The following is a 26261-nucleotide window of genomic DNA, read 5'->3' on the forward strand; positions in this document are numbered from 1 at the left end:
TGCATTTACATGCTTTCGAACTTCTAGGTTGGCGAGGAGCTGGGACAAAACGATGGGAGCTCACTCCATCGCGTGGATTCGATCTTATGACTGCTGGTCTTCTGACCCTGCAGCACACAAAGGCTTCTGCGGTTTAGCCCACAGCGCCACCACGACCCTCATTAGCTAATCAGTTTAAGTGTTCTAGCAAACCTTCTAGCAACATGAGGTCAACTGCATAGTCTATTTCCCAGGTGTAATTCGCATAATTTACAGCTTGACTTTGACATGAAACCTGAGCCTTAAATGTCCAGAATCATCTCTATCTTCCCCAGATGGCTCTATCTGCCTCGGTCTGTGCAACTCAACCATTCTTCCCCCTTCCTGGCTCTACAGGGCAACAATTCAGCACAAGGTGTTTTTCTAGAGCTCATTTCTGTAAGTAACCCTTCACAAAGACTGCTGTGAAAATGCAAGACGTCACAACCTGGGGGGAAGAGAGGATGAAGATGAAGTCAAAGATTAAAAGAGCACAGTGAAAATTATGGGAAGAGGAGATGAAACATGAGATGAAAAGGATGTTGGAGTTGTAGCAGTTAGCAAAGACCACTCCTTATGTTCCTAATGATGACTTGCAAGTGTTTTCATCTTGCTACAAACACCATGAAACTACAGTACTCATGTCGGACAGCTGAGAACACAGTAGTGGGATCTAGCCAAGGTGGGCTTGGCAGAATAATACAGCATACTACTTCATCGGCTTAAATCCTGTTGCTTTACTGTAGCAAGTTGCACTACAGCAGGGCTGCTGAATCCATGGGGCTTTGGTAAATCAACTCATCCATGAGTTTGGCTGATTCAAATGGGCCTTCTCTAGTGCATCTTACTATACTAAGCAACATAATCTCAGCCATTGGAATGCTGTAACTGAGTACAAGGATGTATAAGAGGTTGGGGCCCAACATTTTTAGAACTTCAAAGCCTTACAACCCCCATTTTTGGATTTAAAATGTGATTGGGTTTACACTGGTGGCTCCACAGAAGAAACAGGTTGCAGGAACTAAGACTTACTGTACTCAGTCACGGGAATTTGATTTACTTGATAAAATTAGACTATTTTCATTACTAAATACTAGAAAAACCTGAATCAAATACATGAATCCTAGGAACATCTTCCAGGCAATGGAAACTGGCTGTTTCATTTGCATAACATTTCTACATGTAAGTCTCCTAAATTTGATAGAATAAACAAATGAGTGCAGGATGTGGCAAGGAGAAACTCTTTCTCAAAACTGGAAATGCATGCCAAAGATGTGTCAAGTTGTTTTTACTCAGAAGGATGAACAATCAAATGTTATATTCTTCCTGTAAGAGTCTTCAGGGCTAAGAAATGTACAAAGATACTATTTTAAATACATAAGTCATTTTCAGTGTCCATTTACCATAATCTAGTGCATATACAATGTGAAGAAAACGCATGAAGTCTGAAGGCCACTAACTCTGAAATTAATATTTCTTGCACTTCTTAATAGATCATCTATTTTGTAAATAGACATGTCTATGAAGCAGACATGTCTATTTACAAAACTATCACAATCATTTGGTAAGTTATAAATGTTTTAGAAAAGCAAGATGATGTAAACTCACTCCATGTCTCTTGTCAAGATTAGCCATGGCCATTTTTTTCTTTAACATATACCCCTAAGATTCTATGTATCTATGTATCTATGTATCTATGTATCTATGTATCTATGTATCTATCTATCTATCTATCTATCTATCTATCTATCTATCTATCTATCTATCTATCTATCTATCTATCTATCTATCTATCTATCTATCTATCTATCTATCTATCTATCTATCATATTTTACCCCATCTTTCTCCTTAAAAAGGACCCAAGGTGGATTACATCATTAAAAGACAGTATTTAAAGCTAACAATAGTGAGTATACAAATACTGAAAAGGATCAAACAGATGCCATACTACAGAACATAAGCAATACCAAAACATATTCAAAGCAGTAAGGTATAACAATCCATTTAAAACCTTATTCAGGCAGCCAGTTACTAAGGGAAAGCTTGCCTGAAGAGAAAGGTCTGCACCTGCTTGTTGAAAGACAGTAAAAATGGGGCCAGCCTGGCTTCATATAGGGGGGAATTCAAAAGTCTGGGAGCAGCAACAGAGAAGGCCCTCTCCCATGTACCCAACAAATGCAACTGTGAAGGTTGTGGGACGGAGAGAAAAGCCTCTCCTGATTATCTAATGTGTGCAGCATCTGCAGCTTGAAAAATCTAAAAGCCACATACTAGAAGTAACATGAAACTTAAATTTATTCTTGCTATACATTAAAAGTACTGTTATAAATAACAAGATAGGAGAAAGATCTTTACATTCCTTAATTTACAAAGTAATATTCTCTAAGTACATTTATATACATGATTTACACACTTGTTTATACAGCTCTTCCCCTCCATATACAGAACACTGCAAATAATTTAGAGAAAAAATATCACATTTGGTTGACTGGACAAAATCAAATCAGATGAAAGTCAGATGTACTTTATTTCTGTATTAAAATTATTTCTTTAGAATCAGAACTCAAATGATCAGTTGATTCAGGACAGTTGCCACTTTAGCTGAGTATTATTTCAAAAATATTTTTGGATATACTGCACATTCAGAATTATATTTTAGAACAGTGAGGACCAACAATGATCCTTGACCAGCCTCTGGTCCCCACACCCCACCCTAATTTTGTCATTCTTGTATAGAATGAGATCCTCAAGATAACAGTGGGGAGTGTTTCCAGACATTTTGCCTCTTGCTCAATTTGCGATGTGGTCTGCTGTTATAAACTAGTCCCCATGCCTCCAGGATTTGAGCTATCTGGCCCCACTGCAACCTAATACTGTAGTTGGCCAGTGATAATTAGAATAAAATTGTTTGGTGACTCAGACATAGCTATTATTAATATGAAATGTATCTCAGGCCATCATAAATTAATGTTACATAATTAAATTACACAGAATGTTACAAATGAATGTATAAATGCATGCTCCACAGTCAGTCAGATCTAGGGGTTCTCCATGCATACAGTCACAACAGTGTGCGTACAGAGATGTTGTCTGAGTATTATTTCCACATCTGTTGCACTGCCAGGGACAGACCTGAGCACATATCAGTTCTGAATGGTGGGCTGCCACTACAGCTTAATTTATGGTGAAATGCTCATCATCAACTCTGCATAGCAGAACGCAAACACACCTTTTTATCCCTTCAGTCCACTAAGTTACATACCTGTATTAACCCAGAGGAAAATCTATACCACTGGTTATTTTAGTAATACATAAAAACAAAGGCTAATGGATCTAAAGTCAGGCCAAGATAAACTGAAGCCTTACATAATGAACTGGATCCAGATTAAGGATAAGCAAAGCTTGTTCATGTTAGATGCAGGCCCTTGAAAAATTGTTCTAATGGGTTGTGGCATCATCTGGTGCACCTTGGAAAGTCAAATAGGTAGCTGTAAGGTCAATAAGCTAATATATTGCAATACTGAAAGTGGACAAGCTCCCATGGAGGCTGGTCAAGCTTAACCCATTTCTAATTAAGATCAGACTTGAACAGAGATACTAATATGAAATGGCAGTGCAATAGTTATTTTATAAGAGCCTGAGCAAAATGGCAAATACCTCTCCAGCTGAAATCATATACCTTTTTGTATGTAAAAGGTGTACCATTCTGCCATTCATAGCCTGCCATTAACAAGTCACTGCTGACATTCTCAAGGGTGCACATCCTCTCTGACTTGCTGATTATTCGAGAATCCCAAGGGGACTCATTGCTTGCCATTTAAGCATGCCAGAATATTATGACTTTTGTATAACAAAGGCACAGGATTTCAGCCACTGTTTGTCGCTCTTCATGGACGTAAGATGATATTCTAATTTTCCTTCAGTAATTGAACTTCATTAAAAATCTATAAAAATATTAAAAGTTGTGATCAAGCAGCTTTTACCATACACAGCAATAAAGTTGAGCTATAACATGATTGTAATCAAAACTGAAGCTTAATGTAATAGAAGAAGTTGATCTATTTGCATATTCTCAAGAGTGAAATCCAAGGTTTTGGTCAAGAAATGAACTAATTCTAAAAAGCAAGCATTATGCAGCACTTAAGGTGACTATATACTGAACTGTACAAATAGTCTAGAATTCTGCCTATAGTCAACTTGGACATCTAATGTGTCTGTGTCCATAGCGTGCACTGTTTAAATGAATGTGCCTGTAATGATTAGACAATTCATCCTTCTCCCAGTACTATGGACACATAGAATTAGTGCAAACTTTGATTAGAGACAGACGTCATAGTAGAATATATGTATAAATAGGAATCTAAAACTCTCAGGGCGATAAGCGGTTTGGTGAACTGTTTCCTTCCCCAGTTGCAGAAAGCTTGAGAGTTGTCAGCTTCCGTGGAGGGTGCTGAGGACTCTTACGAAGATTATCATCCATCTGCAGAAATAATATATATGCCAAATCAGATATCTGAAGAAGGCATCTGTATGAAAAATTCAATTATGCTATTTTCAATAAAGCAATTAAAAACATATTGGAGTATTCTCCTCAAGACCAAAGGTGAATATTCTTTTACTCTATTTATAAATGTGATTTATATTTCAGTTGTTGAATTGCAATTGACAAGCATGTCCGTTCTAGCAATGTGTAGCCTGCATAATTAAATGGTAAACTGCCCAGAGAGTGCTTTAAATGCTATGGGGTGGGATATAAGCATCACACTTTCCTTTGCTTTATCTGCAAACACAGTTATTCCAGGTATGGTCAGTACCAGGGTACATAAATTTTAACTGTTACCTTAGCCATGCAAGAAATGCTTTGCTGCACAAATAGGGGCAGATGGGAATGGGTCTGCCATACAGAAATTTGGTCTCCCTCCTCTTACAGGACTGCATATTCCTTGGAGAAGATCAGACAATGCCTCCCATCATTATAGGTGTTAGACTGAATTCAATTCCAGAGGCACAAAAACTATTTGTGGAAATGCTATTTCCATGCTGTAGGTTAGCATCTAAATAACTTCTAGGAATATGATTGCATTCCATACTGGCAGGCAAATAGAAATCAGTGGTAAGACTAGAAGAGATTACCAGCAATGATTAGTTAACAGTAAGGAGTGTTCAGTGTGACATGAATGCAGCAACTATTTACATCGCAAGAGGATGATGAATTTTCAAGAGGCAAGGGCTGATAAAAATACTTTCAAGCCAAAAAAATATTGCACAACCAAATCGTGTATCATTACAATTCACAATGAAATCCTATGGTTTCGACTCAGAAGTAAGCTTGACTGAATTCACTGGGACCTACCCAGGTAAATGAGTACATGATTGCTGCCTTAATGACTTCTGGTGGGAAATGACAGAACCAGCAATATAGAGTGTAGCCATATTATTTTGAAGTTCTGACATTTTATTTGATAATCACTGGTAATCATATCTAAACAGCAAGCCAAAAATTAATGTGATGATTCTCAGCTTTTGTAAAGATTCTTTATATGACTTTTGTGGTTAATAAGATTCCTCTACCAACTTATAGATAACTGATGAAATCCATGATTTACTGCTGTAGATACATACTCCTACTAAGAAAAACAAGGGATTCAAACATTGTTGCCTAGTTCACTTTTGAAACAAAGGAATATACTGAAATTTCTGAGCTAACCAATGTAATCTTGAATACAATTAAACGGCCATGTCATATGACATCTTCTGAACTATATTTAGCAAGGTTACTAAGATACTAATTTGGGGGCCAAACTAGACTTGATAGTTGGTTGCATTTTTAAAAGACTCGCCATGGAACTTTCCCCTCCAAAAGCAGAAAGACTGATGTGGTGGCTGTGATTCTAAAAGCAAAAGCTGTAAGTGAACTTAATTATCCCATCCATCCTCCTGTTTCTCTCTATCCAGCGCCCCTTCAAAAATGCTCTTCTCCCAGCCAAGGGCGCCTTCAACATCAGAGGCTGATTATGGAAATAAGCACTTGTGGCAAGATAATGTGGGAGTCAGGGTAGGGGGAGTTGGATTCTGCTCTCCTCTGTTTAGCTCTATAACCCCTTTTCTTTCTGACTCTCACAACCGGTTTATATCTGAGAGACACAGTTGGCCCAAGTGCCTTGAACTGCCATCATCATGTCTAGTTTGGTCCTCAGTTGTGAACAAAAGAAAAGTGCAAAAAACTGAAATAAAAAGGAACCTTTTCAATCAGGTTGGATTCCTTGTTTACAAGCTGTGTGAGCTTCTGCAGATTTGCATCTACTGTGTCTTGGCTTGATGGAGAGATGCCTAAATAGGCAAGACATACAGGAGGAGAAAAAGGGTTAGGAAGATTTGCAAGTCCCCTTTCTAACCTTTAAAGGTGTTTCTCAAAGAACAGAAAGCCAGGAACTGCACATACCCTAATCAAGATAGGCTAAAATCTACAGTATTTTACATTGGCAGATATAAAGACTAGATTTTTGCTATAAGGCCCTAAGTCCTTTATACTCTGTTTTAAAAATCCTTGAAATGCTGGAAATAATAGGCACCCATTTGTCTGGAAAAAAAATTAAGTCTAGTATTCTTTTAGCATAGGTATACATATTCCACTTTTGAAAACAGTGTATGATGAAACGGAAACCTCTATGACTTACGTGATAAGTTTACTCTAAAGTAGCAAGTCAAAATGTCATCACAGAAGCGACACAAATTAGGAAGCTGTTTCAAGTGATCTTGTAACAGAACTTTGGGGAATGGTGCTTTATAAAGAGGAGCAAGAAAACCAAACACAAAGGCATCCAGAGTTGTAGGCCTAAAGATAACAAATAAAGGACACTGTTACCTCAACGTCCACAAGGTGCTTTCTAAATAAAGAAAAATATATACAGTAGAGCTAGATTTTATACCAGCTGTGTTTGAAGATTCTTGCATGTCTCATATTTTGCTCACTAATGTGAGATGAGTGAACTGATGGGGGAACGAAATGTGTTTCACACTATATAAAATACATCATTTTCACAATAGTTTTTAAAACTGGATGCTATCATCATGATTATAAAACAGCTCCATTGAACAGTTTAGAAGAAACAGTTGTTCATTACATCCAGCTATACTCTGTTTTACTATACATATCAAGGGTGTTGCACATACAGTTATAACACATAATCTGTTGTCATATTCTAAACTTGTTTGCAGACAACAGGACAATCATACTGAACAATAAATAAGCCAGCACACAGTTATACAAACTCCAGACCTCAGTCCCTGCTTTGCCTCCAGAGCTTGGAAGTAACAAGTTAAATAACAAGGTCACTTGCAGTGTGTTAGTTTGGGGGGTTGTGAACCATCCAGAATGACCACTGGTCCAGCTGGGCACTATAACAACTACCACCACAACAATTATCTATGTTTTCCGTAGATAATTATAAAGTACTTGCTGGTTACTTTCAAAGCATAGAACAATTTTTGCATTTGAAAACCATCTTACAGGTTACTTTTTGATTTTAAAAAAAGTAAATAACTATTTAAACAGATAAGCATTATGTGTTTTTCATCTTATTAAGAGGAAAAGAAAAAATGCACACAGTCTGCCTGATGCATGAAGGAATACACTGTTGTTTTGTCAGTAGCTGTTTCACTGGCATGCAAGTGTATAATTCCACTTGCAATAGTACTTGGAAAACACCAAGATTCCAATTTGTGAGATCTTTTTAAAAAGTATTCTGGATTTTAATATTTGAAGTGTCATTCTGTTTGCACTGAAACATTATGTCTGAACTCACATATTTCCAAAGAAAAATGGAGATGTCCCTAGTCTATGTGACAGAAGATTGAGGCATTCCTTGGCATCTCTGTAGATCTAAAAGGAAGAAATCAAAGCTTATCTGAAGAGATCTGTCCTAGAAATTTTATATGCAAATTAATGCCATGTCTGTTTGATGGACAGCCAAGAATCCATGTGTATAATGCATACCACATAATTCATCCTAGCTTAAGGAAGATCCAAAGTTATAGTTCTAAATATATGCACTTACATAGTGGACATATAACAACAGTACACTTTAAATAACAGTATAGCAGTACTATTAATCTTAAACCTTGCATGAATAGCAACATTTTAATTTAGTTCCAGATTGAGGACAGAATCAGTGCCAGAGGGCTTTCCAAAAGGCACTACAGTTTAACTTCTTAAATTGTACCATTGAACAAATGTGTTAAGTCTCTGCAGATAGAAAAAAACTGGTATTATTTATTCAGTCTCTCTGCTCTGGTCTGACACATTCTCTATCAACAAAAGGGTCTGAGCAGTTGTCAGAGACAGTCCTGCATATACTAGAGTGCTATAACTATTCCATGAGATGGTCACAGCAGATGTAATTAACACAAGATCCCTGTCTTCCAACAAAATATCAGAACAGGGAGGTCATACAGTGAAAAAACAGGAAGTGGGTAGAGCCATGTAAAGTGGAAAATAGACTAGGATACAAATGGTTGATAGTAGACAGATTATGAGTATATTTTTGTTTTTTTAGATACTTTTTACAAGTTCACAGGCATTATTTTAAGTGTATAACAGTACACTTGCATGAATGTTAGAGCTCAATTACTCGTAAAATAAATTCTCAAAGGAACAGTCAAACAAAACAAATCTGTAAGCAAAACATACCTGTGCTTCCACTTCAGTGATCGTGTATAGTGGAGGCCCACCTTTTGTCAGCAAGATCCTATTAAGTGCTTCCCTGGACATTTTTCTAGGCAGATACCAATTCAATGGAAATGGAATCCTTGAAGCAAACCATGGTTTTGTCACATTGTAGTAATTATCAGCTTCAACCCAGAAAGTGTACAGCTACAGCATGATGATAAAGAACATTAACATTCAAAATGAACACAAGACTCCCATATTCCAATTTTTGTGCATCAGTAGATTTTTAAAAAGCTAAGTAGGCAGCTCTAGTACTGAAACAGTTGTTTGATCATCAGACTCAAAACCCAGCTATGACTGAATTTATAATCACTGGCTTACCCACCCACTCAGTCTTATGCACAAAGCCCAGAGCTTCAGCACAGAATTGAAACTGACTGACCAAAGATAATCAAAAAAGATAATAAGTACATGAAATATTCCATTCAACTGCTGGGGTATATGCCATCAAGTCATGATTAATAATTATGAATTAATAGGGTATCATCTGCATATCATAAATGGTTGATGTGTATTCCACCAAATATTCCACTTTAATTACTGAAGTTCATTCCACTCCTCCTGCATCAGAATCTAACCCAGATTTCTGTATGACATGTTCTGCCTATAGCTTGAATGGGTGGGGAGAGAAAATACACCCTTGTTTGACAGGTTTGTCATTTGGAAAGCCTGCTTTTTCTTTAGATTCTACCCTAACACGAAGCTCCTGTCCAAGCTATACACTATATATCAAGACAATCAAAGGTTGAGATGCACACACATATCTTTTAAAATGATTCCTAGCTTTTCACTATCCACCTAGTCAAAGGCTTTTTTGTAACCTATAAACTGATTTTCTTCTTAAATCCTCAAGTAGCTAATGTATTATTTCAGAGCAGCTTTGACCACTTTCTAAAACTGCAGGTTCTTCAGAGATTCTTCTTCCTTGCATCTCTTCTAGATAGTTCTTGAATGTATTATTTTGATCTTTTCTTTATTTTATCTTGATCAGAAACTATATTCTCCTGCTGATTTTTCCACATCCCTAACCTTGATTTAAATTTTACATTGACTTATTTGATCTTACAGAGTAGATTTCTTATTTTTCATTTCCTGTTGTTCTACTTTACTTCTCTGCAATGCCTGTTATAAATAGTTCTCTGTATCCCTACACATAAGCTACTGAAAATTGCATTTAAGATTATGACTCTATTTCCATCGTCTTGTGCATCCAAGAGGGGGAATTCTTCTGCAGTCACTGTATTTGTTGTCATAAAAAAGAAATTTGACTCCTGCTGCACAGAGCTATCCAGCTACACTAGCAGTATTTTAGGGCAGTGGAAGTATCAAATTTGAAATTACACATTCAGACTGAGTTTGAAATCTTCTGTATCTGTTAGCTGAGTTTTTACAGTGTCATAGGCCTTGTTTTCATGAACAGCAATCAGGAAAATAGACATAGAAAAGCTACTTAATCTTAACAAAGACCAAGAAGATGGCCTGTCAAAATGTATCATCAATGGTATATAACTCCAAAAGACATAAAAATTATGGACAAAATCTATCCAGGTCTCTGTTTGAAGTGCCAAGAGGTTGAAGGTCCACACTACCACATGTCATGTACTTGCAAAAAGAGAAATAAATTCTGGAAATACATTCATTCTGAAATGCAAATGATTTTAAAATTGAAATGAAACCAAAGACCATGGTCTTGGGAATAACACCAGATAATTTAGGAAAATCTTCACAAGAACTTTTCAATTATACAGTATGCTGGCAGAAGCTACAGTACTAATAGCAACAAAGTAGAAAATGGAAACATAGCCAATGAAAGAAGACTGGAGAGTTAAAATGCTTGAATATGCCACAACGGCAAAACTCACAAATTCTGTAAACAGAAGGCCAGCGTCACGCACACATTCCCCTGTTTGTTTTTCCACACAACCCAGGTTCACTTTCGGGTGTGACATTTATTTTTCAACCCTTTTTTCCACTGCCACCAGAGGAATAACTCCTCAATACATCAAATTTGATTCTTCAATCAGTGTTATTCAATCAAACAAAGTTTATTAAAGTGTTCATAAGTAAATCATATAAAGTAAATCATGGATGGTCTTATTTCATTTAATCAATCAACTGTGCTTTAGTAACATTTATATTTGCTTATGTAGAATCATGTCAATACAGTGGTGCCCCGTATAGCGAGGTTAATCCGTTCCGGATTAACCTTCGCTATGCGAAAACATTGCTGTACGGGGCAGGAAAAGCCTATTGGAACGCATTAAACTTAGTTTAATGCGTTCCAATAGGCGCCCAAACTTACCCCTCCAGCGATGTTTTCACGGTCCGGCGGCCATTTTGGAGCCGCCAATCAGCTGATCGGCGGCTCCAAAATGGCCGCTGGACGCCCCAATCGTCGCAAAGCGAGTGCAGCGATTGGGGCAGCTCTGTATAGCGATCCCCAAAAAGGGATCGCTATACGGATTCTTCGTTGTACGGTGCGCTCGTTAAGCGAGGCACCACTGTACAAGTATTTATTCATTTCTTTTCTTATTCATTTCTTTCCCTATCTCTCTATTACTCTTTACTAACACAAGACTGGTCCTAACTGCCTCACCTCTTCTCTTTAACTGAGGTCCCTACTTCATCCCTAACTGAAGTCCTCTCTAACTCCAAAACTAACTGCTCTTTAACTGTCATCCATTCTCTTATATATCCCTAGTCCCGCCTTTTCTGTACAGTCATTGGCTCCTGAATCAGGGTTCCATTGTGATGGACAGGAATGGTTCCTCACCTGTCTGTCACAGCCAGTTAGAAAATTTGAAAAAGTGGGGAAACTATTTTGTCCATTATAAATAATTTGAAGGTGTATAGAACCAACTTTGCAAAAAGTACTACATAAAACGAATAGAGTTCACTCTAAAATGTTAACAAAAAATAAAATACGACACTGTTTAAAATAATATATATAGTATAGAGTTTATATAACCTTATTTTAACATCTATATGTTATATAGGTTATAAGAAGATTATATAAACTATGTAAATGGACTGTCAATTGTCCTTGATATATATGAAATGTATGATTTTTTTCCTTTTTCTGTAGTTTTTGTACTTCTGCATATTTCAGAATTTTAAAAAAAGATGGCTTATCAGAGAAAATGCTAAGCCTTAGAGAGGTCTGTAGCTGTTTATCTCTCATGACGTTTTAAAACGTGCATGACGCATCTATTTAGCTAATGGCATTTGACTAATGAGTTATATTTTGTAGCTTCTATATTAATTTTACTTTGGTTTTTTTGTTTGATTATGATGACTTTCATATAAGCCAACTTGATCCTCAGAAACATGGTACATCAATGTTTCAGTGACACAAGTGGTAGCATCCTTCTTATGAACTTCTTGCTTTCTTTTTAGAGATTTTAACATTTTTATTTAAGAATATACAATCATGTGAGCCTCCACCTGCTATTTAAACTGGTACAAGCCATACACAGGTTTGCCATCACATCTGTAAAAAATGGGCCCAAAACCTTAACAGCAACCACCACAGGAGGAGCAGCTTGAGGTTTTGGTTACTGAAATAACCTGATATTCAATGTTCTGCTAAAATGTCTCAAATCTGAATGCTGATTTGGGACCTGATTTTAACAGTGATCATGGATTCCCTAAGTCAATGTTGTTTACTTAAACTTCTCATTGTAAACACACACAGAAAGTGCAACCCAAACGTAAGTCCCACTAATGTCAGTGAGCAACCTAACCATCTGCTTGATTTAGGGTAGCTTGTACCCCAAAGCTTTAATTTTGGTTACAAATAAAAACTGTTTCTTACCACTGCAGGGTGTAGTTTTTCTTCAAGAAGTGCAATATAGGCCAGTGTATCAGCCCCTTCTTTTGCAGATAGTTCAAAATCAGCATTATACTTCTGATAGTAGAAGAAAAACATGCAGCAGTCATATGAAATGTTTCAAAGAGAAAAATTAAAACTAAAACTGAGGGTCCTTATAAAGCTGAATACTTATACATTCTCTACTGCACAAAACATATAGGACAACAATAAAATTACAATATGAACACTTCCTTTAACTCAATGTTGTGAAATGCAATGCCAGTGTGATTACTGGACTACATAGTGTGAAAGACAGGGATGGATAAATAGAATCATAAATAGAATCACTAGGAGGTTCAGAATGCCATTTCATGCAGTCCTCACACAAATGACACAGAGACGTCAAACGACCTTATTTAGTTCACAGCCTTTGCTCATATTATGAAATGGCAAATTAATTGCTTCCTCAGGTCCATGGAGGGGCCAAGGAAATGAAAAAAAAAATAGGTTGAGAGCCTGCCTGCAGCTGAATTAAGCAGACTCTTAACCAGATCTTTAAAAGAAAAGCGAACAAAAGCTTTCGGGGCGGGAAGCTTTCCATTTGTTTTTTTCGGGTTTTTTAAGCGGTGCAGTGCACATTTGTTGCCCTAATACACTACACTTTGATTCCCCCCCCCCACTTCCTTAGCACCTCCAAGGAGCCAAGGAAGTGATTCATTTGCCCATATCCTGAAGTGGCTGTCTTAAGCCACTTCACAATATTGGCACCTTAGAGGATCACTTTCAATTTGTTTCCAACAATAACATGTGTTGGAAACAGACCAAAACAGAGCAATCCAACCCCCACCAAAAAAAAGTAGAAGCCCCTAACGGGGGCTCAGAAAGGTGCATATAGGACTACTCTGGAGGTGGGCTGGTTCGCTCCAGCAAAGATTTTGTTCGATTACCATCTTCAGGAGCAAACCAGTCTGTCCCTATAGCAGACCAAGCAGTGGGCTGAACACTGTTGTAGTCAGCCTTACAGACACCTAATTCTAGGCTCAGCAATGTCTACACAAATTCATATTAACATCAGCTACTCATATTTATATATTTAAAATGTGATTTTAGAATATGAGGTGTATTTAGTGACAGAGAAGAACAGAAAAAGCACATCACAAAAAAAACAAAACACCACCTTCATTCTTCTAATAGATGTACAAGGTTAATAAACATTTTTTTGTGCTCCTGTTTGGCTTCCGTATTGTATAAAGAGAATCTGAAAAATTGGAGATTTATGGGAGCACATTTCAACTTTTCCCATGGACAAGTGTTGCAATTAACTTGCAAGTACTTACTATAATTCACTACTGGAACTGATTGTGAGACAGTCCACAATTGAAACCAAGCACAATCTTTCCCTGACTCTCTCTTGTGTTACTTTAGTATGAGATTGTTGATTTATTAGGAGACACATTTTGATGTTTTATACCTCAAACAAGAGAGATTCCAGAGAAGCCCTAGCTGGAGAACTATATGTACGGGAACTAATTAATCCTGTACAAAAGAAGCCCCCCCCCCCCAAAAAAAAAAACTTTACATGTATTGAGACATGGGTTAATAGTTATGAAAACCTACCTCTTTTCTTAAGAAGTTTAATATTTTTGCTGGCTGAGAAATAACAGTGTCATCTGATATCAATAATGGTACACTCCCTAAACATGAAGAATTTGATGTTAATAATATTCAGCATGAAATCAAGAACATTAAAAAAACAACAGTAATGGGAACTAATTGGAACTCTTTTTGCTCACAGGAGATATCTGATCAGGTCAAAAGCAAGGGCTGTTGGTCCAGATTTTCATGTATGTGATGCAACAGTATCTTAATAGGCCTGTACATATTTGCATTTCTGCTAATTTTAAAAAAGTTATAGTATTACAACAGGTATAAACAGCTGGCTTTTGATTTTACTGTCAAAATATAATTAGCATTGTCACTTCATCATACCATCATTCCCCATATGCCCACATCTGATTCATACAAGATCTTGCACCACCCTCAGTTGCTGTATTAGTGTAACAGTTTATGTGTTTTGCTGCATCAATGCAATACATAGTACTATAAAAAATCTGACTAATACAGACCTATCATCTGGTTATTATTTATTTAATTTTTTTACCCTACCTTTCTCTTTAAAAGGACACAAGGCAGCTTGCTTTGGGTTGCTTTGAACAACAGACTATAGGACTAGGTTGTGAATTAGGCCTAACCAATTTCTTGAAGTGTATAGGTAATTATTGTTTTAAAAGCTGTTATGCATATTTAAAATGGCAAAGCAATACCTCTTGGTGCGTTCCATGAATGATCAACAATGTTCACTTTCAATGGTGCATGAGAAAACCTAGCATAAGCCTGTAACAAAAGAGCAAAGATAAATATAGTCAGTGATTTACCCTTCAGTATTCAGACAACATGAAAACAGATTGTAACGGATCAAGAAACATCTTATAGCTGGGTCCATCCCTCAGTGTTCAGGAGGTATAACTGTACCATGCTTTTACCATAATAAAGGCTATGATATGGAGAATTAGTGCAGGGAAATCAACCCAGAGGGAGACCACAGCTGCGATACAAGGACATCTGCAAGCAGGATCTGAAGGCCTTAGGAATAGACCTCAACAGATGGGAAACCTTGACATCTGAGCGTTCAGCCTGGAGGCAGGTGGTGCGTCAGGACCTCTCCCAATTTGAAGAGACCCTTATCCAGCAGGCCAAGGCCAAGAGGCAGTCCCAGAAGCAGCAAAATCAGGGAGCTGGACAGGGGACAGATTGTATTTGTCTTCAGTGTGGAAGGGATTGTCACTCTCGAATTGGCCTTTTCAGCCACACTAGATGCTGTTCCAAGTCCTCAATACAGAGCACATCTCTCAAGACTGAAGGATGCCTAAAGAAAAATACTACTCAACTGTCAGAATTACTAAACAATTTACTTCAACAGGACATCTGTTCTTCATACAGTCAAGAACTAAGAGACATTACTTGTTTTAAAACTGATTGACCTGGATTCAGAAATAAAGGAACTTTCTTCCTTTAAAAACATATTGTGATTAAAAAGAATTATATAAAGGACGCACTGGTGCTAGGGGATCAGACAGGAGCAAATCAGTTTAACACAAAGATATTATAGAACTTCCCTTTGTTTGATACAAAATTTACCGTTGCAATAATTTACCAAAGTTGTCAGTGTTAATTGATCATTGACCAACTTTAGAACTATTTGGAAGCCCTTACTGGACTTTTTGTGAAAGAAAGAAAGAAAGAAAGAAAGAAAGAAAGAAAGAAAGAAAGAAAGAAAGAAAGAAAGAAAGAAAGAAAGAAAGAAAGAAAGAAAGAAAGAAAGAAAGAAAGAAAGAAAGAAAGAAAGAAAGAAAGAAAGAAAGAAAGAAAGAAAGAAAGAAAGAAAGAAAGAAAGAAAGAAAGAAAGAAAGAAAGAAAGAAAGAAAGAAAGAAAGAAAGAAAGAAAGAAAGAAAGAAAGAAAGAAAGAAAGAAAGAAAGAAAGAAAGAAAGAAAGAAAGAAAGAAAGAAAGAAAGAAAGAAAGAAAGAAAGAAAGAAAGAAAGAAAGAAAGAAAGACGAACTGATGTATGTGCCTTCAACTTCTAGAGATCTGGATATCAACAAGGATATTCCTGAGTTTGAACTAATGTAGATGCTGTAGAAACTAACTTGCAAGTATTTACTATAAATAAGTGAAGGAATAATTGAGAAATAGAGGAAACTGATATGCACACACAAAGCAAACAAGTATGCAAAGTGCATCTGCAATGCCCCCTTAAAATGGACAGTGCTAAAGTTTGTCAAAGCCACAGGTATATTTTATCAAATCTATGTTGCTGTGTACCATAGGATGGCCACAAATAAATGTGGATTGAAGATACAGTTCTCTATTTTGTTTAAACTGATATGCTTTGGTGTATTTTTTCCCGTGGTGTGCTCAGGGGAAAAAACAACTCTGGGGCAAAATGTGACAAGAAAGCTGTATGGATTCTGTCCCTGAGTTAGGCTCATATTCACATATACAGAATACCATGTCTAAGACAGCAATGTTTTTGTGATCTCCACTCTCCCCCACTTCTTTGACAGAAAAGACAAACAGCAGTAATGAATAGTTTCAAAAATGGTAATACACATTTCAAATAAACAACTACAGTATCCCTCTGCACCATTTAATACATTAACTTTCATTGAATATAATAATAAATTTTATTTATATTCTGTCTGTCTCTCAATGTACTCAAGACTGTATATAAAATATTTAAAAGACAAACACAGTTAAAACTTACACCTTTTTTAATTGAACAAACTGCATATTAAGCAGCAACTGAATTTTTAAAAATACTTAAAATAATTAAAAAACACATTTAAGAAGGTAAAAATGTACAATATCCACCGAACACTTTCTAAAAAGCCTGGGTGAACACAAATGACTTTGATTGCTAGCAGGATAGCAAGGAATGGGCCACCTTGGCTTCCCTTGGGAGGGAGTTCCAAAGGCTGGAGATTGCCATTTTTCAAAGTTGGAAATTCATTTCTAGCCACTTCTGCTTTCATTTTGTTTGGTATTTCTGGCAGTCTGTGCATGCTCCAGAGGATCTGGCAGGTGGGTGGCAGAAAATAGACTGGAAGATCAACCAAAGTTGTCCACTCCTGGCTCACAGTAATGGTTAATATTTATTTTGCTTGATTAAGCTAACTCCCAGAAATCCTCCCCAGCACAGCTAGTGGTGAAGGCTTCTGAGAGTTTTAGTCCAAGAACATCTGGTGACTGAAGGTTGAGAACCACTGCTTTAAAGTGTCTCCACTCCATGCTATGACATAGCAACACTGTGAGACAGGGGGCGAGAGTGATAGCTCTCTTGCCGGAGTGCCATCCCTCTCCGTTACAACCAAGAAAGAAATGCAGACCCTGCCCGCCTTATATCCTAAGAGACCAGAACAGCAAGGGGCAGATACCCGGGAAATAAAGGAGAAATACAAAGATGAACTGTTGGAGGAAATCGGGGAAAAACAGTGGGAATAGAGCGGAAGAAGAGGGTGGGGATAGAGGCGATGATGGCAAATATGAGGAGGAGAGAGGAGGAGTTACTGCCAGGTTGGGAATGGGTCTGGATGGAGGACCCCTGGACCGGAGTTTGAGAAAGACCGAGGGTCCCAAAAGTGGAGGCGGATTATAGAAAGAGGAGAGAAATTCCCCCGAGACCTTCTTATTGGGGAGAAGCAGAAGCCAGAGAGTGGCAGAGAAAGTTAAGGGAAGAAAGAGAGACAGTAAAGAGAGGCTTGAATGGAGGGTGAGCGAAATGAGGAGGATGGGGTACAGGGAGGACCCTGGAAGACCCACACATCCAAGGGAGGCACCGTGTGGGCGGGCGTCCGGGACGTCCCCTGCTGGAAGGTGAGACAGGACAGATGGTGAACATGAACATATCGATAGACTGGCTGCTGGGTCTGTGGAACTCGGGTGAAGGGAACCCGTTCCTAAACGAAGAATGGAAGCCCCTTGCTGACCCACTGTCAGGAGGAGAGAAATGTTGGAATAATTTTGTTGGCATCGCTTACCTGTTGAACACATCAATAAACACCACCCCTGTTTCTAAACCACAAAAATCTCTTGATTTATTTGAAAGAAGAAAGGAGCCTAGTCGAACCCTCACAAACATGTGACAGAAAACCAACATTAAAAATGCAGGGAACTGGAAAACAATGGAAAATATTCTCAGATTATGACTCCCTAAACATACCAGCTTGTTTCCTCCTAAAAATTTTTATGTCCACATGTAAAAATAGGAATAACTGTTCCATTGTTTTCAAATCTCATTGTGGGAATCAGGTCTCAAAGGAATGAAAATTTCTATATAATAATCTGTTCCTATTCTTCTCACTTCCAATGTGAAACACAGGATTTGTTTATTTATTTATTTTTAAATCAATTTGGAAGCATGTAAATGAAAATATTTTTTTGTCACAAAATTCTTCCTGTGCGAAGATTTCCGGTTTAATCTTTCTGATGCTGGGGCTGTACCTATTACAGTATCCCATTTTCAGATCGAAAGACCCGAGTTACTGTGCACATGTATAGGTGTCTTCTCAGATGTCGACACCACAATGTGCAATAGGCCTTCGTGCTTAGTTTTTGCAAAGGCACACAGCCTTTCAGGCACACAAATTCTGGGGACACCCTCAGGGTGAATTTGATGCCAATGACCATGTCATTGAGAACACCTCATTCACATCACCTCCACTTAACGCAGCGAGCTTAACTCTAGGCACGTATATCGTAATAAGCTTTACATTTACTTCCCATATTTCTATATGGCATTTGAGATATGGTTTATAAAGGCTTTATAAAGGCGTCCTTTTTTCAATGTATACTTTCTGAAGCTTTTCTGGTCAGTCAACAACACTGGAAATGTCTGCGATAAAACCAGGGGGGAACAACCGCTTTCCCCACCCCAGCGCTCCCTAAAGCCCTCGCCCCAGCCCAGCCCGTAGCATCCCGGCCTCCGTCCGCACAACCCGTCAACCTAGCTATTACCATGACAACGAGACACTCGGCGTGTACGGACGGCAAGCCCCAGTCGCCACCCCAGCAGTTCAGTTCCACGGAGGACGCCATGTTGACGCGGCGAACCTTTGCCCCTAAAGCGCCGCCCTTGGCCCCGCCTTCCTCCTCTCGTGGATTATCCCGGACTCTTCATAGACTGGCTAAGAAGGGATTCCTCGCCGTCGCTCGCTCTGAGGGGCGCTGCGTCTGCGCTCACGATGCTACGGCGTAGACTCAGGCGCAAAAGTGAGAGCGTCTACCTCCGTAACTAGCGACAGTGACTGAGCTTCGGGGGTGCCCCCTCTGCTGTGAGACTCTTTGTAGAGCCACTGTCCCCAAAGACTAGCCCTGGCATGGAGGAAGAGGGGACGACTCACCCCGGGAGACCCCCAGCTTTTGCTGTTATATTGCCCTCAAGTTGCTTCTGACTTGTCGCTACCTTATGAATTAGTGACGCCCAAAAAGGGCCTTTGGTTAACAGCCCTGGTCGGATCCTGCAAGCTCTCTAGCCATCCTTTCCGGAGTTAATCGATCTTACGTTCGGTCCTCTCTCTCTCTCTCTGGTGCCTTCAAGCCGTCCCACAACATTGTAGTCTTGACTAGCGAGCCCTGCTGTTTCGTGATGTGCCCAAAGTACGATGGGCTCAGTTTAGTCATTTTTTTCTTCTTCTAGAGTTTGGGATCGCTTTGATCTAATAGCCAGTTGTTAAACTGGTGATCTGTAGTATAGGTATATGTGTCCTCCAGCACATGCTCGAAATGAACTTATTCCCCCCCCCCCCGTCAGATTGTTTTTACTGTCCAGCTTTCCCAACATTAATTGGGAATATTATCGTATCGATGATCTTGGCATGAGTCTCCAGTGACATCATTACACTTAAGATCTTTTCTCATTCTTGTATCACTGTCCTTCCAGGTCTTTATCTTCTGATTTCTTGGCTGCAGTCTCCATTTGGACTGATGGCTGAACTAAGGGATACAAAACCTTATTAAAGTCAAATTTCTTCATTGTCAGCATTAAAAGTAATATGATCCTTCCATAATAATGATCTCTGTCTTCTTGAAATTCAAGATCTTACTTCTGTGTTTTCTTCTTTTATGTTCATTAGCAGTAGTTTCAAGCCATTGCTCCTTTCTGCCAATAATATTGCCATTTTAATATATTCAATTACAGTATTATATTGATTTTTCGTCCACCAATTTTCATCCTATGATAGATTCAAATTCTATAGCTTGAAATAGTTCTATTGGTGTCCCATCTATTCTTGAGTTATTCTTTCTTTCAGATGTTTTCACTGTAGCTTTTTAAAACCAGATTCTTCAGAAGATTATTCTTCAAAAGAATATGCTTGTGAATATGTTGTGCAGTCTTCCCTGATAATTCCCTGGCTGAAATTGACTAGTACTGTAGGTCACAACTACAGTAGGGCCACTGAATCAGTGGAACTTAAGGAGAAGTTGATTCACCACATCCCTCCTGGTTCAATGGGCCTGTTCTAGTTGTGATCTGCTACTGGATTTCAGCCAGAACCTCTGGTTTCAGATCAGAGCATAAAGGCTTCTGCTTTATTATGCTCTTTAATGGCAGTCAGTGTTCACCATCAGACATGAGAACAAATAAAAACATGAATCGTGTTATTTGTCAGAAATTGCTGATTAGTGTAATATTCCGATGGCCTCGATGAATATGAAGTGACAAATATTTACCCTTTTTATTTGTCTCTTCATTGGGCCCATTGAGCAAGCTAGACTGCCAGAACGGCCATTCCAGCAGCCTAGTTTGCTCTTTCTGCCTATGGGCCCATCAAACAGCTCTTCAGCAGTCCCAATCTCTTTGCCCCCACAGCCTGCCCCCCACCCCCTTCCCACTGCACTTGTCACCTCCCTACCTTGTCCTGCAACTGCTGCACTACCACCTCCACCAGAACAGAAGCTAGGCTGCCGGAATGGAGACCACCGTTCTGGCAGGCTAGCCTACTCTGGTTCTGTGTGCACCAATCAGCTAACTGGCACACACAGAGAGAAAGAGAGCAGGCTAGCCTGACAGAACGGTTCCAGCAAGCTTTATCTGGCTCTAAAGGCTCAGTGCATGCAGAGGCAAAGAGAGCAGGCTAGCCAGCTGGAACAATTCCAGCCGTCTCTTTCTGCCATGGGCTGTCCAAAAAAAAAAAAAAAAAAGCCTGGGTAAATTTGTGGTTGATGAACCACAACAAACTGCCATTTTGGTGGTTCATCTCAATCTCTATTCACCACATAAATCCAGTAACTTAACATATCTATTGTTGCTATTACATTATGTTGTTGCATTATTTTATGCAACATTATTTTATTTGAGCAGTTCAAATTGCTCTATTGCATTATGTCCAGTATTTCATCATAGCCAACCAAAGACTGGTTATTTTGGCCCCAAGCGATTGCTTGGCTGATTTAATATTCCAGGTGTGAAACAACTGAAAAAAGTTGTTGCAACTCATGTTAATGAAATGAAACAAAGCTTTTTTTTTCACAATATGTTGTAGACAAAACAGCAGCCAGACTATCCAGCAAATGCACAATGCTCATTCATAAACAAATGTAAGTTCCAACTGGATGTGTTTTCAAGGCATATTTCTTGGGAATAAAATGCCTATGATTGTGGCCTTTAACAGTAGTAAATTTAGAACTGCAGGTGCTCACCATTGACAGTAATTGAAGCCAGCTGTCTTCCCTCCTGGACTATCCAAAAATACAAGCAGCTCAGTTGTTCCATGCAGGTCTTTTGTGAATTTAATGGCTCTTAACTGCAAATTCAAATCCAAACCACTCTGAAATATTTTCCATTATCATGGGCATAACTTGCAAAAACACACTGTCCCTGGGGAAAATGAATTTCTTAGTTTTTTCCCATGAGGATGGTGGCTAAACACAGAGAGGACAAGGAAGCCCAAGGGGGCCACCAGGTAATATCAAAATCCATGTTAATAGGGTTTCAACACAGTTTCCAGCACACCACTACCCTTGACCACAACTAAGACTGAAATCCTTGGTATGCTTAGTAGTATAGAAAGCAGGAATAGGAAATGTATTGTTTGTCCAAGACATGGAACTACAAGTTGTTGCACTACAACTTTAATATAGCTCACTTGCTATTGTCTTTGCTGGTTAAAGTTGTAAGTTTATTTATCTAGAATTGGCCTGAAAGTAAGCAGAGCAACTTAAAATACAGTGGGCCTGAATTCTGCTGGTATTCTGTACAATGAACTAGAAATTGCTCGAGTGGTGCCCAGCTGTGTTGCAAGCTCAGAGATGCTCATGTTTTGCTATTGGTGGTGCACCCAGTTGCACAACTAGTTCATGGTAGGTAGCAAAATGCAAGAATACATTTGGCCAATTGCTCTTATGCATGCGCTATTTAGCAGCATGATTTTGGCCAGTGTTTTTAAAACTACAGGAGGATGGTCAGGTTCCTCTTAATTCTGAAACTTTACTTTCCAAGTTTTAGATAACTTTAATAATATTAGCTATACCAGTTAATATTTCAGTCTGTATAACCAGTGCTTGTACAAATGACTGTCTACTGAGGCTATGCTCCATGCAGTCCACGAAAGCTTGTGCCAAGTAAAACTTTTTTGTCTTTAACATGCCACAACACTTCTTTTTATGTCTATTCCTTGACACTATATTAACACATTTCAACTTCTTCTATTAGCATATTTCAACTTCTTCTGTTACTAGAAGGTTGTGAGTAGATGTTACAACCATTTTTGTATTTGCTTGCCTAATTAAATTCTGCCCCCGTCCCCAGAGTTCTTTCAAAAATGTTCTTGATTCTTCCATCTTTGTGTTGACTTAACATAGAACTAGAAATGTGGGATCAGACTGAGACCAATCTAGTCCAACCTTCTGTTCACAAAGTTGCCTCTGGAGAGCCCACCAGCAGAGCATGAGTGCAACCGCATCCTCCATTTTGTGTTCTATAGCAACTGATACACAGAGGCATTCTGCCTCTGCTACTGGAGGCAATAACAAAGTTGTCTTATCCAGCACTAGCTTAAAAAGTAACTCTTCTCATTATATAGTTTCTATGGGAAATGTTTGTATAGCAACTTGTCTTGCTTGTCAGCCTTTTTCTGTTATAGTAATTTGAGTTTAGTTAATGCAATTATTATTATTTTAAATGTAACATGAACTGTAGCCCTAGAAATGGTCTAAGTTAAGCTGTTGTTACATGTTCCCTATAGCCATCCCTGTCTAGAGTCTAGATCTAGCAGTCTGACTACAGAGTACAACATTTGAAATCTGTAAGACTTAAATTAGCCATTTAAAAGTCTGAAAATAATCTATACAGTACTTTATTTCTATCTGACATTTCCTCAAGGAGATCAAGACATCATACATGCTTCTCCTCTCTCACCTACTCACCTCCTCTCTCACCTGTGAAGTAGTTTAGGCTCAGAGGTCATGATATAGTTTATTGGGCAGAATGAGGATTTGAAGCTGGGTCTCCATAGCAACCGCCATATTACAATCAAAAGAGTCTGGAGTTCTAGAAACCTCTTTTGAGATATGGTATAAGCAGATGCAACTTTTTTTCTGCATTACTAATTGTCTTGCTGTCACTATTTTGACAACAGTAGCTCGCAGAGAAGAAAACCATGCAATTTTAAGAGAGAACATTTGGATAAATTAATGTTTATTGCACCTGGGGGCTGAGGAAACAAAATACCTCAGAGGCACAAAAATTACTTGGACCACATTGTTATTGAGTCAGTGTTACAAAAAGGTTACAATTTTTATGGAGAGTTTATAGAGAGACTTGAAATATTTTGTGGTTTCAGTAAAACCCCTCTTCCTGGAGTCAGAGATTTTGTAAGATTTATTTTTCACCTCAGCGCTTGCCCACCATGGATATAGAAACTTTGTAGCTTCAGTCATGAAGCAAATAAAGAACACCCAAAAATATCAATCTGTTTTTCACATTTTTGGTGGATTAAATAAACACATGTTTGACCAGTTATAAATTAACTGTTGCATATACTTTTGATGATCATTTCCCAATGTGCAGCCTAATACAGTATATATATTAAAAAGTAATGAGGAGACAACCTGAAAGTCAACTGAGCGGAGGAAAAAGAAAGCAGGAGAGTGGTTGTTGATTGAGTATCTGAAGCAACAGGAAATGGTATTTGCTGTGATTGCAATAATGAGAAATAACAGAGGTAGGAAAGTTACATAGTGCCTTATTGCTAATGCTGAATGGTCAATCAAAGCTTGTGTAAATCCTATTAAGTCAATGAACTAAGAGAATATGGAAAAAAAATCAAAAACTAAGATCTTGCAGGTACAAAATTGAATGTGTTTGTAGAAAGACTCTTCAAAACAGTTGTTCTTCCACTTCAAGATGGCAAGCATCTTAAGTAGTATATAGATAACACTCTCCAAGTCATTTATTGCACCTTGCTCTCTTTCTTTGCTTCCTCACAGATTTCTTCCTCTTCTTCCAGGACCAGGAACTCCTCAGGTGGCTATCTTAACTCTCCACTCTCCACATCAACATCTGTTGGTTCCACCACAATGGAAGGGAGATGATCCTTCAGCTTACAATAACTATCAAAATCAGAAGGGTCTGGAAAGTCTAATAAGACAGTCCATCTTTGCAAGGGCATAAGCCAATCTTGTCCATAGATGGAGCATTCATCCCCTCAGTCATGTCAGCTGATCTCAAATAATCAGGGCAGTGAATGGGGAAGAATACAGACATGAAGTCCGAATGAAAGAGGCTGACCCAATGTCCTTTTGTATCTGAGACCTGGGGGAGACAGAGGGCAAGGAGCAGGTTGCGCTTTCCAGCAGAGCACAACCCCTAAACTAAGGCCGATCCTGTGAGATTCAAGACGAGAGCATAGAGGCTTTCGTTTGAGTGCCGTCCACTCTTGAGGTTACTCAGGAGGTTCAAACTACTGTATTCCACTTCCACCACCCAGAGAGATGGTCCATTGGGGAATTGACACCTGGGAACTGGAGGAGAGATTGTTGAGAATAAAGGTTGCTACTCAAACTGAACAGGAATTGGCAGGAAAAGAAGAGAAGGGGAGGTCCGTGGTAGAGGCGGGAATAGGAAAGATAAAAGGAGGGAGAGATCCAACTCCAGGGGGTTGGGAGCTAATATGGGTGGAAGATCCTTGGACGAGCAGATGGGAAAAGGTGAAGGTACCCCGTGAGGAGGCAGATTACCACAGGAGGCAAAGATTACCCCAAAGGCCATCATATTGGGGTGAGTCAGAAGCCCGTGAGTGGTGGCGACACCTAAGAGAGGAAAAGGAGGTGGTAGTGCAGGAAGCAGAGGAACGTTGGGCATGGTGTCTGGAGGAAGTCTGGAGGAGGGAGTACCTCCGGGACCATGGACACCCTTTGAGAGAGAGAGGGAACCCCTTTGGGGAGAGACCCGAGACAAGGAGACCCTGCCATTATTAGGATCTGAAGAAAAGGAACTCCTAGAAGGGGAAGGGGACCCCTTCTTGCATGGACCGTGGGAGAATAAATCCTTGAACCCTTTTGAGCCAGATGTTTGCCCATTGGCGACTCAAGAGAAGTTACATGGTGAACAGTTGAATGAAGAATTAAGGTTAAATGAATCAATAAATCCAAGTTTTGATTTAAACTTTAAAATGTCTCCTGCTTTATTTGGAAAAGAGAAGAAGGCTCTGTACGAACCCTCACAGATCCATGCGGTGGATGAGCGCCGGGTGATATTTATGCATGTTGTGTAAGACCTGACTGTTGCTGCTGCCTGGCACACCAAAGAACCTTGCCGGAGCACCTGCAAAACTGACCAAGTCAATGAACCTATTCTGTTGGAGACTAGCAATAGGATGCTAGCCATTGTATCAGATCCGGTAAGTGACAAAGAGGTGATAAAATAGCAACATTTTAAAAATATATTAGAATAACTATCCAAATACACAACTAACATAGTTAATCCTAAAGCAAAGGGTTTGCAGGAGGGAGCGATCTTATATTGGAAGCTCTGACATTTCCAAAGACCAGCCTGACTCTTGTTTGCTGAGCAGACGCAGCGGTAGGTAGGTTTGTTGACTTTCTCCAAGTCCTTTCCCTTCCTGCCTACTGCCATGCAGCTAAA

The 26261-nt window shown here is 38.9% G+C and overlaps 1 protein-coding gene and 1 pseudogene across 3 annotated transcripts; both read right to left on the reverse strand.

The window, feature by feature from the left end:
- Window positions 1-2296: 2296 nt before the first annotated feature.
- Window positions 2297-19247, reverse strand: MTX3 (metaxin 3). Of its 2 annotated transcripts, XM_020783737.3 has the most exons (9): window positions 19133-19247; window positions 14883-14952; window positions 14176-14252; window positions 12562-12654; window positions 8709-8891; window positions 7825-7901; window positions 6697-6854; window positions 6261-6349; window positions 2297-4499 (listed from the first exon to the last, which is right to left on the reverse strand). In XM_020783737.3, the coding sequence occupies exons 1-9, from the start codon at window positions 19211-19213 to the stop codon at window positions 4389-4391; spliced, it is 939 nt and encodes a 312-aa protein (XP_020639396.3). In that variant the 5' UTR covers window positions 19214-19247; the 3' UTR covers window positions 2297-4388. The 2 variants fall into 2 exon arrangements, with proteins under 2 accessions (XP_020639396.3, XP_020639398.3); XM_020783739.3 differs by lacking the exon at window positions 6261-6349 and having other exon boundaries at window positions 3932-4499.
- A 5320-nt stretch (window positions 19248-24567) lies between these two features.
- On the reverse strand, window positions 24568-25240 carry LOC144586385 (protein LBH pseudogene; annotated as a pseudogene). The gene has a single exon (XR_013541177.1). The product of XR_013541177.1 is annotated as a protein LBH pseudogene (transcript).
- Window positions 25241-26261: the final 1021 nt, after the last annotated feature.

This window comes from Pogona vitticeps, chromosome 2 (assembly GCF_051106095.1).
Source record: "Pogona vitticeps strain Pit_001003342236 chromosome 2, PviZW2.1, whole genome shotgun sequence".
NCBI classification, from domain to species: domain Eukaryota; kingdom Metazoa; phylum Chordata; class Lepidosauria; order Squamata; family Agamidae; genus Pogona; species Pogona vitticeps.

Bases quoted from the DNA above. Each gene is read 5' to 3' on its own strand.
- MTX3 (XM_020783737.3), bottom strand. From the start codon at position 19,213: ATGGCGTCCTCCGTGGAACTGAACTGCTGGGGTGGCGACTGGGGCTTG. The intron at 14,253-14,882 runs GTATTGCTTTGC...CTTCATGTTTAG, and splicing joins TTCATGGAACGCACCAAGAG to GGAGTGTACCATTATTGATA. The intron at 6,855-7,824 runs GTGAGTTCAGAC...TGTTATCTTTAG, and splicing joins CCATTTTTCTTTGGAAATAT to GCCTACAACTCTGGATGCCT.